This window comes from Prorops nasuta, unplaced genomic scaffold (genome assembly GCF_024137725.1).
Source record: "Prorops nasuta isolate Cenicafe-Biocafe unplaced genomic scaffold, Cenicafe_Pnas_1.2 PNAS00002, whole genome shotgun sequence".
Classification (NCBI taxonomy): Eukaryota; Metazoa; Arthropoda; class Insecta; order Hymenoptera; family Bethylidae; genus Prorops; species Prorops nasuta.
Window position 1 is genome coordinate 1312640 of NW_027116799.1, and position 16693 is coordinate 1329332.

The 16693-nt window shown below is 38.0% G+C and overlaps 1 protein-coding gene across 15 annotated transcripts in view; it reads right to left on the bottom strand.

Moving 5' to 3' along the window:
- The window catches only part of ens (ensconsin), a 121780-nt gene that overhangs the window by 33426 nt on the left and 71661 nt on the right, over positions 1-16693 (bottom strand). For 2 of the 15 annotated variants that reach the window (XM_066732030.1, XM_066732001.1), the window contains exon 1: positions 8942-11119. The exons of 12 other annotated variants lie outside the window; for them this stretch is intronic. In XM_066732030.1, the coding sequence (XP_066588127.1) occupies positions 8942-9083 (142 nt within the window). In that variant the 5' untranslated portion in view covers positions 9084-11119. Of the gene's footprint in view, positions 1-8941; positions 11121-16693 lie in introns of those variants that run through there. One more of the 15 variants, XM_066731987.1, reaches the window with a different exon arrangement.

The window sequence follows — 16693 nt, forward strand, 5'->3', positions numbered from 1 at the left end:
AAGGAGTGAGAGATGAATCTCATTCGCGGTCACAATTACACGTGAAATATTTTCTTCGGTAGGATCCTGATTCGTTTGCTTTTATTACTACTAAATATATAACAGCTAATGCGATCGACTATACGTACCGTACAACGCTGCTCTTTTGTTTCTCATACATGAAATGCAAAATAGCTCGTGAATCTTGTTAGCCTTGGATTTCCATAGGATTGCTTATAAGGTAAATTATTGGAGCATTCTCTGTAGGTATCGACACAGAAGATATTTGAAGGTTTCCACTCAGTTTCTGCGTTCTTCGACCAGTTTACTCATATATAGAGTTTCTTCTCTCTGATTCTACTCCCTTGTCTCAAGAGAGTGGCTCGACTGACGACGTCCCTGACGGCCTCCTACGTCCTGTCTACATTCCGGAAATGTCCCCCGCCCTCTAAACAGAGACACGTCGTCGTCGTCTACTCCCCGACTAGGAGGAGGAGGAGGAGGAGGAGGAGATGTAAAACACCGATGGATCAAAGATAGTAGAAAACAACGGGAATATACATATAATCATGACCGGCCATTTTCCTTCGTTCACTATAAATCTTATCACGCGCACCAGCTTGCTCTTACCCTGCATCCTCAACTTTCTTCTGCTGATGACCAGCCACTGAGAAAATAATTAAATCCAGCATCGCCACAGTCATAATCATTTTTCTCTGATATACAATTATGGTTTCTCTCCAAAGACTCAAATTGCTTAAAACGTACCCCATGTTCTAATTGTTGGAATTAATTTGAACTTTGACTTTCAATGGCGCTCAGCTACCGTATCTTGCGAAGCCTTCTCACAAGGTTTACCAAGAAGGCTGGCTCCATTGCGAAGCAATTGGATTAGCTTTAAAAGTGCATCTGTTGGAAGAGAAGTGCTTAAATGCATTTGGAACTTGCCAAATTATATCTGTTAATGCAATGTCAAGCCGTTTACTGTTCTTCGGCTTTAATTCAGCCGCTATCCAAGTTCCAAAAGAGTTGGCTGATTACTTATTCCGTAAAAACTGGCAAGCCTGTATTTGCAAGCGATTTTCTAGTTTCCGATATTGCTCTATTCAGACAGACTGCGCACGAGCAATGCCCACGTTCGGTCTCAATGACGACAGCAACCATATGTATGCCGTGTCCGACGATCTTATTCATTCAATCAGATTGCGATCTCTATTTCTCTGCTGATTTTTCTTTTTCTTTTTTTCTTGTTTGAAGAACGCAAACGCCCGTCACGTGATAGCAATTCTATTTCCATCTACGCAATCCCTCCTCAATCTCCCCCTTCTAGCCCTTCATGCTACAGCTACCATTCGTCAAACTCTATTCCGAAGAACCATAACTTTTACGAAATGTATCTGTGAATGTTGAAATAATTTTTCTTCACCTATATTAGAGGTTTTTTATTGTAGCTACTGTTTTTTGGTAATTTATCCAACTAAAATTACCACAGGAATTTAAGTGGCAGATCAGATGAAACTTGAACGATTCAGCATTCGCTCGTTAGAGTGTTACAAGTCAGCAGTTTGCTGTATCGTGCGCTCGAGATTTATGTCAAGTAAAATGCTTGGATTATTTTCTTTCGATCAAGATTAAGCCAATTGCTTTTGTCACAAGATTATATCGATCAGACTGATACCTCTCGAACTATTGCAAATTTCTCTCGAATGCCAAGGTTCTACACGTATCTTATAACAATATGAATATAGTGTACAGTACTTAAACGATATACATCAAATTGCTGTTAACTTAAAATAATAATCAAGCGATTTAGCAATTTGTTAATAACATCTTTTCAAAAATTACTGTAATATAAAATAAAGTGATCTTCTATTTTTATAATATGTATAGAAAAAAATAGTTTCTTAATTGCTTGCTAGTGAAATAATTGGAAAACCCTTTGATTGGAAGAGCGATGAATTTAATGGAAAGTTAATTGACGATAAACAAAGAGTGTTAATAAAGTTTTTGTATAAAGATGTAGAAATTTCGAGAAGGAAGAAAGAAGACACTCGAGAGCGAGAAGCAGCTCACTAAATTGTCCAAATTTCTAGCTACGATTCTCTCAGACGTTTGGAACTCGACCAAGTAACTTACTTTAAAAAGGAAATGAATGAACGTTGTTTTCTACGAATAAACTACGTCATTAGAATTTTGACTAATGATAACAGAAGGAAAACCATCAGATATAAAATGTTTTTCTTGTAATTTGAGATCGAGCAGGGTGAATATTAATAAAAGATTTTTAAAAATGAGTTTGAGAATTATCCTGCTGCTTTTTACTGGATAAACTGAAATCTTGAATTATAAGGAATGATATAGCATTTCGATTTGTAGCATAGTTTCTGCAAATTTGACAGGAGATGAATGAGCGAAGAATTTTAGCCAAAACAAGGGGCCTTTTGGAAAAACACGACAGAATGGGAGAAGTGAATGTAGGTCGTAGAAAATCCAATTTTAAGTTATAATTCTGTTTGCCTTTTTTACAAAATATAGAAATGCAATTTTTATGGCAATTGCAAGCGAAAAGAACGATGGAGAGTGGAGCAAATGGAATCAGGTAAGCGGTTTATGTCGAATCTTAAAAACATTCCTGACCATCTATATCTACACAGTGATGGATTGTAAGTTTAAGGGTTTCATTCTCTTAAACCTACAATATCCACAAATAATGCGTCAAAATAATTTAATGGGTAAAAGTTATTTAAGAATAATCACTTTACTAATTTACGCATCTCAGTGTTATTTAAGAACAAAACGTGAAAATATGTCGAATTGAAACAACAGTATCATTTTACAAATCGTAGAGCTTTTTTATAAAAATTCAAGGTATTTGCTTCATGGAGGAGTATATGTCTGTGTATTTAAAAAAATAAAAGGAAAAAAATCCATATCTTAGAGCGCAGTTGATGCTCGATTCATTTTTGATATTTACTGGAGTTTGAAAAATTGTTTACGAGTGAAAGAGTAGTGCCAGCAGTAACTACATGGAAGACCGCAGGCAGCAGGTATCATGGGACAATTGCATTTAACCTCTTTTTCCCAATGGAACATTAATTATCTTCCTAGTCTGGGCGTGAGAACGATCGGAGAGAGACCTGCACTTTCTTTCTTCTCACATAGGAAATCGATCTCTCGACCGCAAAAATCGAGCAAAGTACAAAAACTCGTGGCTTCTTCTTCCACTGGAAAATATATCCAGGATGGCAAGAAAAATTGAGGTAGAACTAAACATAAAATACGAGACTTTGGAGAAAAATGGTATATTAAAAAAACTTTATGATTTAATCGGTTATTACGTCATATACTATTTCTTCCCCTGTATCCATGCACGATCATCATAATTCGATCTTAACAATTACGTTATCGTTATAAAATGTGTCAGATATAAATATTCTATTGTCTGACTCAGCTAGATGCAAAAACGAGAGATTATAATATTAGGATTATCTTCATTATGAATTTTCAACCATTTCAAAAAGCTCGTGATTTATTCTTTCTGGTAGAGAATGGAGTTGTTAGCTGGATTATATTATAGCTGATACGATTACCGATTCTCGTTTCAGTGCTTCAAACCCGACTCTGTCTACATTTCTGGGCATACTTGATAAGGTAGAGTCTCTCACCGTATGTATAATCAACTACCTCTTTGTTTCCCTTACTGGAGAGTTATATGAAATGATTCAATACCATTTTAACATAATAGCCTATCGCAGGAAGATATTAAGCCAAACTCTCTTCCAATTACCCAGTCATTGAAATTCCAAGCAGAAAAATCACTAACTAAAAATTACACAGCCCGGAACAAAGTTAGTTAAATAAAGAAAATTGTGGACTTTTAGTAAATTGTTTTCTTATCACCGTACAGGTTTAATGACTTGGAAAGATTAAAATTTGTAAAATACATTTGTATTTTATCACCTAGGTTGAAAAGCCTTTACATATAAGATAATGAATGCCTTTTATATAGAAAAAGCAAAAAATGAAAGTCATTTGTTACGTAGGAAACTTGGTGGAATTGGATTCCCATTTAACGAGATAGTTAAGTTTCTTACGATCCAATAATCAAACTCTATGGCGAGGGTAAGTAGGGGATTAACTTATCTCTGAAGATACCTGGGCAGCCACCGCTATAATCTAGAATCGATATTGAATTCGAGCTGTGTGCTATATGGTGTAGAATTAGTTATTTTGTGTTGGATATATTCTGATGAATTATTCATTGATGTTCGATGGATTGAAATTAAATTCTCGCCATCTCAGATTAGTTTCGTAATCAAATAGTTCGCATGGGATAATCAATCAACGATGAAAGTTGATTTGTCCCTCAAATAATAATACAGGGTGTAACAGTAATATATGCATATGAAGGCGGAAAAAATTTAAAGGCTCATACACACACACAAATGCACCACGTCACCATATGTGAAAAGATTTTTATTTAATAAATTGTTGGTGGTCTCCTCCCGTTTGTCCTCAAATTTCTGCAAGCTAATTTTTTGCATAGATACAGAAATGATGATACCCTCTGTATAATTTATGTGGTAAAAACGATTCGAGCAGCAGATATTTCACATTTCACATGTAAATCGAGCAAGAGTATTTGGTTTATTTTTCTCTCTTCTACCGTCAACGTCCCAGTTATTGAACATGTCCTAGTTTTTGAACAGTTCGCACTGTTTATTATTTTTTTCCATCAATCATTTAAAATATATAACAAAACCGAATTGATTACATTATTGTCGCTTTTAGTTTTATTATATATAGCAACATTAACAGGATGTTCACGGTATTCCTTCTGCACTTTTTGCTCCTATCTAAGGAATACGCAGAAACTTGGCGAACTGAAGAATTCTTCTGAATTTTTCAAAGAATTTTTTACATACATTTAGATATGTGCTGCATGCACTGTTCAATCACATGTCAGTCTGTATAAGAGAGTAGTAAAATTACAAATTGAAAAAATACTGCAGTCAGTCGGAAATTAGCATTACGTCCACGTTTGCTAGATATAGTATAACGCTCGTTTACTGCTAACGTAGAATGCAATTAAATGTAAATTGAGCTTTGCATCAGATGGACAGCGTCCATCAAAGTATTCAATAATATCCGTTAAATACGTGATGCAACACATATGTAAATGTTCATTCTTATCATTAATTAAATGTACATTTTGTATTATGTGAATAATGCCACTTACATAATATAAAGCAGAAAGATGTAAGAGGAATGTCAAAAGAAAAACGATTGCTCGTGCACCAATCCTCGTAAAATTAAGTAGCCTGCAGTTATAAATAACGCGTATCTGATAAGATCTGCGGTAAAACGGTTTTGAGATATTACAAGGAAAACTCGTCTCACCGCGAAAATCCTTACAATAACTGTTATAGAAAGAGAGTGTTAAGTTAATGATATAATGACTTCAGGGCGATTCGTAAGGTTTCTTCAACTGTCGCGCCATTCGCCAACTAATATTTAGACAATAGAACTAGTATCAAATTTGATGACCACTTGAAAAAGAAATGTTAGTCAATAAAATTAAAGTAGAAATGTAATTATAGAGGCATAACGTTGAAATACGTATTAAGTTGTTGGGATGGTAGACGAGCGTAAACAAACATATTTTGACAACGTGAAAAGAATTGCAGCTGCTGAAATTGACTAGGGATAAGCTGCTGTTAGAGCTTTCAAATTACCACAGCGCTTCTGTCAAGATAAAAATGTGGAAGTTGATAAATGCAAATGTATGGGAGCTAACTAATACGTATAGAATTAAAAGTAATAGTTTTAATATTTATCACATCTTTTCGAGAAAAGACAATGAAATTGATTAATTCATTATATACCGTAGTATATTGTCGGTTTTATTTGATATGTATACATTTATCCTTAAAGCAGAGGTTGAATCATCGATAAGAACAGACTAAAATTTATACAAGTATTTGTTAAAATATATGTATTATGTGACTGTATATATGTATATGTTCTTATAATTCCACGAATGTCTTATCTATTGGAGATTCTGGTTACACTTAAATATAGTATTGATTATAATTCGTAATATTTAGTAGAAGTACTTGTAATAACAGTATTAAATATGAAAAATGTATCAGCCACGTAAGATTAAACATTGACAAATCATAATGACAATAGCTATTATATTCTAAAGATTTTTTACACAAGATTAATTAATTTTAATTCCTTTGTTCCAGAGTATTATGACGTAATTGTGTGTACACGTACCAGAGCCAGCTCTTACCTGGATACACTGAAATTGAATGGTTTGAATGCTCATCGGAAAAACGACGAAAGAGAAAGAATTTTTTAAAATTGAAAGTTCCATACATTTCGCTCCAAATAATTGCTTAACAAACACGCATATAGTTGTAGCCTCGGCTGTAGCAAATATCAAATAAAAGCATGTCTGGTTTATTGAAATTAGTATGTATACACACACACACACACACACACACACACACAGACACGCGCGGTTACAGACGGAAAGAATGAACAATTAGGATGAATTCCTGGCGCGAGAGCAGTGGGTGATAGGAAAAGGAAGGAGGAAAATGGAAATTCAATTTAAAGCACTTTGGTCGCGGAAGAGGAAATGCCTGAAGGCAGAGAAACGTAGCAAAACAAATATTTGGCCTCGTTTCAGTCGTACGGTGATTGTTAATTACGAGATAAATCAATCCATATCCCAATTAATGATTCCATCACTCGCATATCAACGGGAGCGTTATGAAGCGTGAGGTCATCTTGCTACTCTCTCCTGCAATTATTGCCTTTGGCTCTTATGAAGCCCTCCCTCTATTTCCAATTTCCTCTTTACTTCAAACTTATCGACACTCAATTTTTCTCTCTTCATTAAGGACGATCATCGATGAATTCATTAAAACGAATATTATGTATAGGATAGGCTGAGTACACCATTATACAGCCCTTATAAAATCTGAAGGAGGATGATCAGCTGTTGATCAAAGTATGAATTTTATGCTCGAAGAAGTTTTGAAACGTCGAGCATATTTTCAGGTTGCACAGAAGAACACACAAGAGCATTATCCATGGATAATGTTTTCCACGCGAACGATTGAAGGAGAGCGTGCGCGACAGTCCAAGTGTTCGCTGCTCCCATTTTCCTCCTGGGATAATCAGTTTTTAAATTGAAAGTTTGCCAATAATACGAAAGATGGACTGCGTACCAACGACCGGATCGTTCGGCGCTCTTCCCTTTTCAGGAGCTTGGGAATAACACTATGGACCAATCAGCGCGTGACAAGAACAAATCTGTCCTCGAGAAAGAATACAGTTTTGCAATAGTGTTTACAGTTATCGTGGCTCTCTTGAATCTGCATCTTTACGTAATTTCATGCATATAGAAAAACGGAAAATGAATGATTTGTCGGTAATGTGTATTGGTGCGGCTGTAATTAAAGAAGAACGGTGGGATTCTGACTCAGTTGTGATGATGCGATCTTTGCATGGCGTTTGAAAGCCCTTCGAACCGATCGAATAAATAATCCAAGAATGTTCCTTCTGTGCTTCGCCTTGGGATACCGTTATACTCCTCTTCGGTAGGTATATATATCTATACAGCTCCCCTTTAAATTACTATGAAGCGCTTGGTTTTTGCTTCAAACCACTCTGCCGACGACATGCTTTTCCGGAAAAACTCGTGCAAAATATTCAGCAGCCGACGAGTTTTCTGCGTATACGCGCTTCTGCATCGCAACACACCTTTCTTATTACGTGAATTTTATTGCAATTATACTATATGCGTACAAAATGAATGACGTCGTCCTGACAAAAATCACGAGAAAATGTACCAAAGCATTCTTATCCTCTCATATTTTCACACTGTATAATAATCTTGGCAAAATCTATTTACCTGAAATTTCTCTCTTTTATCGTACGTGGCACCGTTTTAATTTAATCACGAAATTAATTAAAGTTACCCTTTAAATTGGTTCATGAATTATGAATTTCAACGCGACTGCATTAGAAATACAGTTTGAAATGTTAATTGGTTCTTATTATATCTACATATAAAATAGATACGTCGAAAGAAAATTTTGTCGGATCAACGTGAGTGTTGAATTAAATAGAGAAAAGTGAAAAGGGGGATTGAAAATGTTATGGGGATGGAAGTAGATGATTCTGTACCGAGAGTCTCAGGAGGACTGCGCTTATAGGCATTATGAAATACAGGTTGTTTCAGTATAATGAGAGAGAAAGTAATGTTATAGGAGCGGTGTGAGGAGGAGAGAGTGAGATAAACAAATTATTATAGTAGACGATAGCGGGAGCAGTGGCGACGAATTCAATTATTTGAAATCGAGAGTGTTCGCAAAGAGTCATTGGAGACGCCATGTCGCAACGCTAATCTCAGTAAATTTACGCGGAAACAAGGTCAAATATATGACATCACAATTCCGTCTTAAAAGTTCATAAAAAGTAATGTGTCGCTCTCGGTAATGATGCATCTATAGCGGCGCGCACGACGAGCATCCCATAGTCCACGCGTTTCATGAGCAAATTCAATTGGTGAACTTTGCCGTTGAATCAGGTTCGATGCACTTTAACGCGCGTTACACGTCGTTGGACGTGGTCTCTCGAGAACGATCTATAAAACACTTTTTCAATAGGCATATCGACGAGAAATACGGAACAAACCACACCACCACTCGCTTGCTATTTTCCTATTCCTCTGTAATATATGTAGATTGTAGGTAGGTATACTATATACGAAGCGAATAAAAAACTGTGAATGACGCAAGCATGCAAATCTCCAATCGACTCGGTCCTGTCAAATTTGCAACGTTGATATGTCGTCGGTATATAGCGAAAAATCCGAAAGAAAGTAGCATAAATATGATAATTGCGTTACTCTTAGATAATAGAGTTCGGTTGAAGAGTATACCTTGAAAGCGAACCTTCCTAGAATTTCTGGTGGGAAAGTCGTAAATTCCTAGGTTTTCCCTCGAAAGGGAATTGACTAGTATACCCCTCAAGGTCGCAAGCGTGCTGCTAGGAATATCTCGATCCATATCAGCAGCTCCCATATCACAGAGTTCACTGCCACTCTGCACGAGATCGGTAAACTTGCACTTGGCTCTTATTATATATTCACCACACTTGACATTCACTCTCTTTCGAAAAAGATCGAAGGACGGACAGATGGACGGACGTTTATAGCCTCATACACAATTAAGCATGGTCGCTCGCTCGCTGCTTCGATGCACCCAAAAGAGTGAACGAGGTTTCTTTCGGCTTACTCCAACTGCATCGTATCGCTATCGAAGATCGATCAACGGTATGGTATCTCGACAAACACACACATATATACAGAAGAGTCGCTGGTTTCTCCGTCAGATAAGATTAGAGACACCTCGTGGAATACTGAAAATCATGAGGAATCGGTAATGCGGATGCTTCGATTCATGATTTTTTGCGCTCTTCCCTCCCACGTGACTCGTTCGACTCTACTATATTATATATATGGCTGATGCTGGAAGAACGTTCGAGAGAGAGGGCAATGTCAGAGCTACGCCACGCGACGCCTACGAAATCAAGGTTGAACTTTATAACTGTCTCGAAGCATTAAGCAACTATATACGGATAATATATACCAGGTAGTCGGTATATCTCGTAAAAAGAGGAAGAAAGGAATGGAAAAATAGCGAGTGAAATTATAGGACATTCTCGCCGGAGCCAAACGGTAGAAACGTGCGAAGCAATCTAATTCCGGTATTACAATAAGGAATGACGGTGCGAGCAAAGTGCCTCTTAGACATTTTATCAAGACGAAGAAACGAACGAAGGCATCACATCGATTTGCAACTGTTTTAGATTCCCAGCTGATTTTGAAAGGTATCAGAGCGGCGCGACGAGGTGCAGCAGAGTAGCCGCTCAAGAATTACGTCACGATGTAAATTTAAACAAGCGACGTCCGACGAAAGAACTGCGTGCATAGCATTACAGCTGCGCCTATCATTGTGTCGATTGTAGAACGGAGCGACGAGAAACTCTATCGTAATTGGAATTGACGAGGAAGGAGGAGACGCTGCGTTTAACCGTATCCTGATTTTGCAGAAAAACAATTGAACAATAGAAATAGGCGAACGCCGCCGCGCGCGATAGAAAACGTAAAAAAAGGAGTAAACTATATAGAGGCTTTCGAGAATTCCACTAGAGTTTTATCGTAGCCATTCGAGGATCGTAAATCGTAAAAGACGTGCCACTGATTTTCCAGCGAACCGCAAGGAGCTCACCGTGCCGCGCCGCACCGCGCATGCACCACTTTTTACGCGCTAATTTATGGAGAAATTTTTCAAGCCGCCAAAGAATGTTTTCGATAATTCTTCGTAATCTCAAAGTGCTTCCTTCCTTCCTTCCGTCTTATACACGCCGCAATTACGATTCCGCGTTCATTAGACGCACACAAAGAATCGCAGCAGCAGTAGATATACCGCGCACGCGATGCGGACAGGCCCGTTGCATTCCAGCTCCATATGCAGCATTCCAAAAGTCAAATTAGCCGGCGCGCCACGCCACGCTGCGACCGGAAGCACCGAGCCTTCGCTCATCCTACGCTCGGAGACTCCTCGATTATCCACACTCGATCATCCCGATGCATTCCCTTGGAATTTTGCGAGAGGACAGTCCGATCGGAGATGAGACGCGCAGCGCGTATAGGACAGTTTCACACGCGACTATTATCCTCATTAGAGACAACGACACCGCGTCACGCCACGCAAAAATATACGAGTCCCACTTTCCTTCATTAGATCTGCTGCCCAGTAAACTATCATCGCGTTCACCGATTAACAGCCACTGGACTTCCGTTGCACCATCCTCGTTTCTTCGGAATAACGAAACTCGATGTTTAGTTCTTCGAGGTCGAGTCGCACGTAGCTCGATGATGATAAGAGAAGGGATAAGATCGCGTTTCAATTGTTCATCGAATATTTCAAGGGTACTCGCCACACACTGTGTGTTGTTTATTAATCCTTATTTTGGGAGGAACGCGGCCGAGTCCCCGGTCCAACGTGCAACCTATTCGACAGTTGGACTGACTTGTTCGTAAAGCCACGAGGCGCGAGTCTCTCTCCACTACTCGGTAGTACTCGGTACTCAGTGCCAGTATGACTCTCACACTGTCACACCCGCGCTCATGCACATTCAACGCGCTACCTCCTCTCCCACTCCGCAGATACTACCAAAGACTATCCTTTTCTCCCCACTTACCTCCTCCTCATTACGCGATCTCCCTCCCTCACCTACGTATTTTTTTCTTTACTCATACTTTTACCTCTCGACCAAATTATCCTTCGTCCTTACCCCTTTCGGTCACAATTCCCCTTCGCGTTCCCTTATAACTTCTGTACTCTCTACCACCTTCGTAACCAGAAATGGTGAAAATACTACTTAACATACCACTGGTAATAGTTGTAGTTGGTTTACTGTTCGACACATTATGTTGATTTAATTTAAACAAATAATTACCTAGCTACGTTCTTGATACTAATTTGATGTAATTTTGTCGATTTTCGTGATTGATTCGAACGCCAGAAATGAATCTTATCGCTCTACAATTTATTCTTATATCATTGAATTTGGTATTTTATCTGGACGGATCGTTGGTCGGATTTTCCGTTTTCTATTTATATACCCTGTATGTACAGTGTTTTCTGCGTAGAGCATTGCGATTCCCGCAGGTAATATCTTTTTCTCGGATGCCATTCTTCCTGTTAACTCTGACTAAAGAGTGGGAGAGAAGCGAGTGCTTGTGCGTTTGCCAATGCTCGTCCTGCCGGTATCCCAAGCACGTACACGCTTAATCGTACATATTTGTGACTTTTGCCCGCTAGTGTACAGCGTACGCACACTAGTCCAGTCTGTGCGCGAGATATAGCACGAAAACGAGACAGGTGAATCGCAATGGTAATCGTCAATTGGATATCGACTCTCCTCTGCACAATTCCCATAATCATTCAAATAGAATTTTCCTTTCTGCTGCTTGCAATCTTCCTAATATTTATTTTTATACATGCAAAGTCCATGCAGTATATATAGTTTTAAATTGCAGCTGAAGAAGCAAGTTACACGTGAATATGGCAAGAAAAATAAAGTTTGATCGAACGATTGTCAAATTTAAACGTTGCTCTAAATATCTTCTAAAATTTCAAGTTAAAGTCTACATTTTATCGTATAGCTGCCCAAATTATTGCACGACACAGTATAATAGGTAACGCACGAATCAAGTAATTTGCCGTGCGTTATACAAAGTATTACCATAATATTTTCCATCGTACATATATAAGTATACACATATCTGTATAGAGAGATTATACGAGTACCACATAGTCAATCACCGAAAAAAGCAGCTGATCGCAGCCAGATCGAACGGCCGAGTATGGTTAGGTCCGAGTTTCACTCGATAAAGTCTGCGGAGCGAGCGATCGAGGTGGGCGTGCACTCTCGGTCGAATGACGAAAACCACCTTAAAAGGTAGCATTAGCGAGCAAGTGTGTGTCCATGTGTATACACAGCCTCATAGGCCACACGAGCTGTCAAACAAGACGAATGCCATGCTGCAATAAAGATTCGTGCCCATATAAACTCTTGCGTTAAATTATTATTTAGCAACGCCATAAAAATTAAGAGAAGCAGTCCGAGTCACTTTGTGCTTTAATTAATCGTCAAATTCCTATTTAACAAGCGCTTTCTCGATTGGTTGAGAAATAGAGGGGGGGGGGACTTTTTCTACCACTACCGCAGCGCTTTTATTAGTTTTCTCTCGCGGCTCTCGTGCCACGACGAGAGTTCGCGCAGTGCTGATAAAATACGAATAATTTCTCACTGAAATAACTCCTTTGATATTCCAAATAAAATTGTTGTCCAGTTGCTCTAAAGAGAATAATCTTTTCACCGTTGTAGTACCAACAATAATTTGCACGGCAACTGTGTTCCCTCTGTAAAGTTTCGGTTGTCACCGATGAGGATCGTCAGACCGTGACAACAGTAAGTCGTCCGTAAAGCACGGATCGACCGTAAATAATCATCTCTTCCATCCTACTAGTGATTCGTTGAACCCGAAACGACAATAGCTTATGCCGCACACTCGAACCTATATACAACAGGCTATAAAGAAATTAGTAAGAAAAAAAAAATAGAGAAGATCTATGAGGAGGAATTCCCAGCAATATTCTCAATCGAAAAGATGAAGAGAAGACGTTGACAAACAACTCGTTATTAAAAACAGTGAAATATCGAAAATTGGATAAAAAACAAAAAAAGAGCGGTGACAATTAACGTAGTTGTGGAAAATAATGTAATATTCATTCGAATCAGTAGAATATCGTAAATTGAGAATTTTTCTTACGTATTATATAGGAATGTTTCCTTGTTACATATATTATATAGGCGTTGAATGAGTACTGTCATGGTCACGTTCCAAGGTTCTTCGTATATATAGCGAGGTATCAGGTGGGTTGGAGAAAACATAAGATTCAAGAGTTTGCTCGCGCGTAAAAATTTATAGTCGCGCCGCCAGCAGTGGTTAAACTGTAGGTTTAGGTGAGGGAGAGAGAGAGAGAGAGAGAGAGAGAGAGAGATTTGTTTTGCGCGCGCGGACACGCCTTACTTCAGTGATGAGAGGAGCGTATAAAAAAGCGATTTGTACGGTTGTCGAAGCTGGCAGTTCAAAACTCTCGGCGTATACTATTCGCTTATTTACATTAGGTTCTCTCTCGTGACTCGACGCGACCTTGCAACAGCAAGGAAATGCGCTCGCGCGCTAATCTCGCATATTAGACGATACACAGACGCTATTAGCTTGCTATTTTTTATACCTCGAGATTTTACCTTTCACGATAATACTCGCTTTCCCTCTTAACAGAGCATGTAAAATTCCGTACGATAGTATTTTCTTATGTAATCCCCTGATAATATTCCTTCCATTGTGGCCCATAAAAGGACACGCGAAACTTTGATTTTATTGAAAGCGAACAGCCTCAAATGCTTCTTTTTACATAATTCGGACTATTTACTGTACAACCCAAGCCAATCCTTAAACGTCCACCACTCCCATTGCTATATCACGATAACTCATTCCATTGAAGTATACAGTACTTTTATTATCGAGCGATATAAATACAGGTAACGGTACTCTATGCTATAATCTTATAAGTTAATCAGTAAAATTCGCAAAACTTTTTGTATACGTAGAATTAATAATTGTACGAAAGTATTAAGATTAATTGATTTTTTTGCGAAATGAAAGAATAAAAAGAAAATTATGTTTAGAATAATTAAAGTTTTCTCGTAAAGATAAATGAAAGCTAATTATTGTGATAAACGGACTGAAAGATCAATTATATAATATATGATCCATGTAATTATCGCAATTTGGAGAGATGATATCTAACGAAGAAAATATAGTTTCACACAAATAGTTGGAACTAAAGTGCTGCACGAGCAATTTACCGTAAACCTACGTAGAGTTTGTAAATAAGAGCCATTATAATATGCATTTATAAAGTTTTGTAAGAGGTTTACAAGCATTTTGTTATCGTGAATCTTGATCCCCGATTTAAATTTAAAATTTGGAATTACTTGGACGAGCACGTCTCTCGTAAATGAGCCCTTGCAAGGAGAGAGTTAGCGACGAGTCCTGCAAAAACCAATTGTTTCCCGATGCAGTTAGCCACTATAGAGCGAAGAAGCAACATACCTGGACCAGAAGCTTCTTCCTACAATACTGCTGCTACGCTACGATGGATCCAAGCTATGAAAACTATTTTAATGGGCGTCTCTCCGGAGGAATTTTAACTTTTTCCAAATATAATAATTGAAGCTTTTGCTAAACACGCTTAAACGATCATCATCTGCAAATTCTGCAATAATCTCCATGCCTCGTGAGAAAATCGTTTTATTCTTTTTCCTATACAAATCTGAACCATATACTCATTCTTACCATAGGCGATTATATGTATTTACACCAGAAGCACGAAAAAATTATATCAGTAACTATAACTGTATTTCAAATAATTATCAACGATGGTGTTTAAATGGTGAGAAAGCTAGGATAGAACTCATAAATTGTATATGATTTCATCATCCAGTAGCCACGACTAAATTGGAATCCGTTCGTTCGCGTGAATGAATCGCATTGCATTTTTTGTCTCGGAAACCGCATGCATGCAGTTTCGCTTACGTGTGTGCTTAAGGGGACGAAAAAACGTAAATGAGTAGAAAGTTTTACAGCGTTTGGCGGGATGTCAGGACGCACGGACTCGTACATGCGTACGGTCTGTAGATATACATGTATAGGTCGTATGCTGATCACACGAGACACGCGCGGCGTTAGTGTCTTAAATTTCTAAAGACTCGCTCGCTCACGTCTCAGGCTCAGGCAGGCAGACTTGATCGATACTGGAATGCGAAATCAAAACTAACGCTTTAACCACTTGTCCTCGGCTACCGGCACATTTCCAACAAAGGCCAAATTATGCTTTCAATAGCTTCTCACGAGGACTATTGGCTCATTCCGAAACTTTCCAGGAATCTCGATACTGCAAGATGTACCATTCACATTGTTCAAATTAATCGCTCGAATAAAACCTTCAAATTTCATCAACTATTCCCTCAGCTCTGTTCAACACTCTCTTTATATTTACAGTAAATAACAGATGTGATTGAAACTATATAATTGTGAGAAAGAACATCTCCCATACTATTTGTAAGCACACATTCTTTCCGGAGAAATGATTAAGGATTAAAAATTGGTTTAAATATTATTGAACAACTCTTTTGGCCGATGTATCAAAGGCTAGATTCAAAAATGTTACATATACCTTCTTTTTCTCATAATTACCCATACTAAGCTAATAAGCCAGCCTTATATTTTTTTTTTAATTTTACAAAAATTTCATATAGTATTAATTCTATATCAAGCTGTTCTTCCACGCGGTCAAAAGTAAATTTATTAAAAGGATAACCGTAGATTGCAAAGTTTCCCACCAAGATTAACGTTGTAATTTTACTGTAATTTTTCGTAGATTGCTATATAGAAAGAAAATCCGATATGATTGGTGATGGAGGTTAAGGGAAATTTATAAAAAGATGAAAGATTATCGTGTTTCTGACGATCCGATTATACGTGTAGGAACTGCGTCAATATTGACGTATGACGTAACGGACTTTATTTGGAGTTTCTGGTTTCTGGAGATACGCCGCGCTGTCTCAATAATTCATCGTTTTGACGGTACTGCTTTTTTCCAGCCTTTTATCAATAAGCAGCTATGGAAAAGGAGAATCACGTATATGGTCGGCAAAGCGTCAAGATTCACCAGAGCAAATTCCTAAAGATGCTTTCAAGTCGAAGCACGCGACCGAGATTCGTGATTGAGTAGCATTATATCGGTGAAAAGCTGCCTATATATTTTCTTGATATCTTAACAATGTTTAGCAAAAGTAATTTGAGACTCCGCAGGAATTCTTGGAAAATAAAAGCATGCTTGTCGTAAACGTGATTATTGTTAATTTTAGCTTCTACCCTACAATTTTTGCAATACCGATACACCGAGGGAATTATCGAAAAGCAACGGAAAGTTTGCAAAAATGGTTAAAAAAATGGACTGAGCAAATATCATATATATTTATCACATTG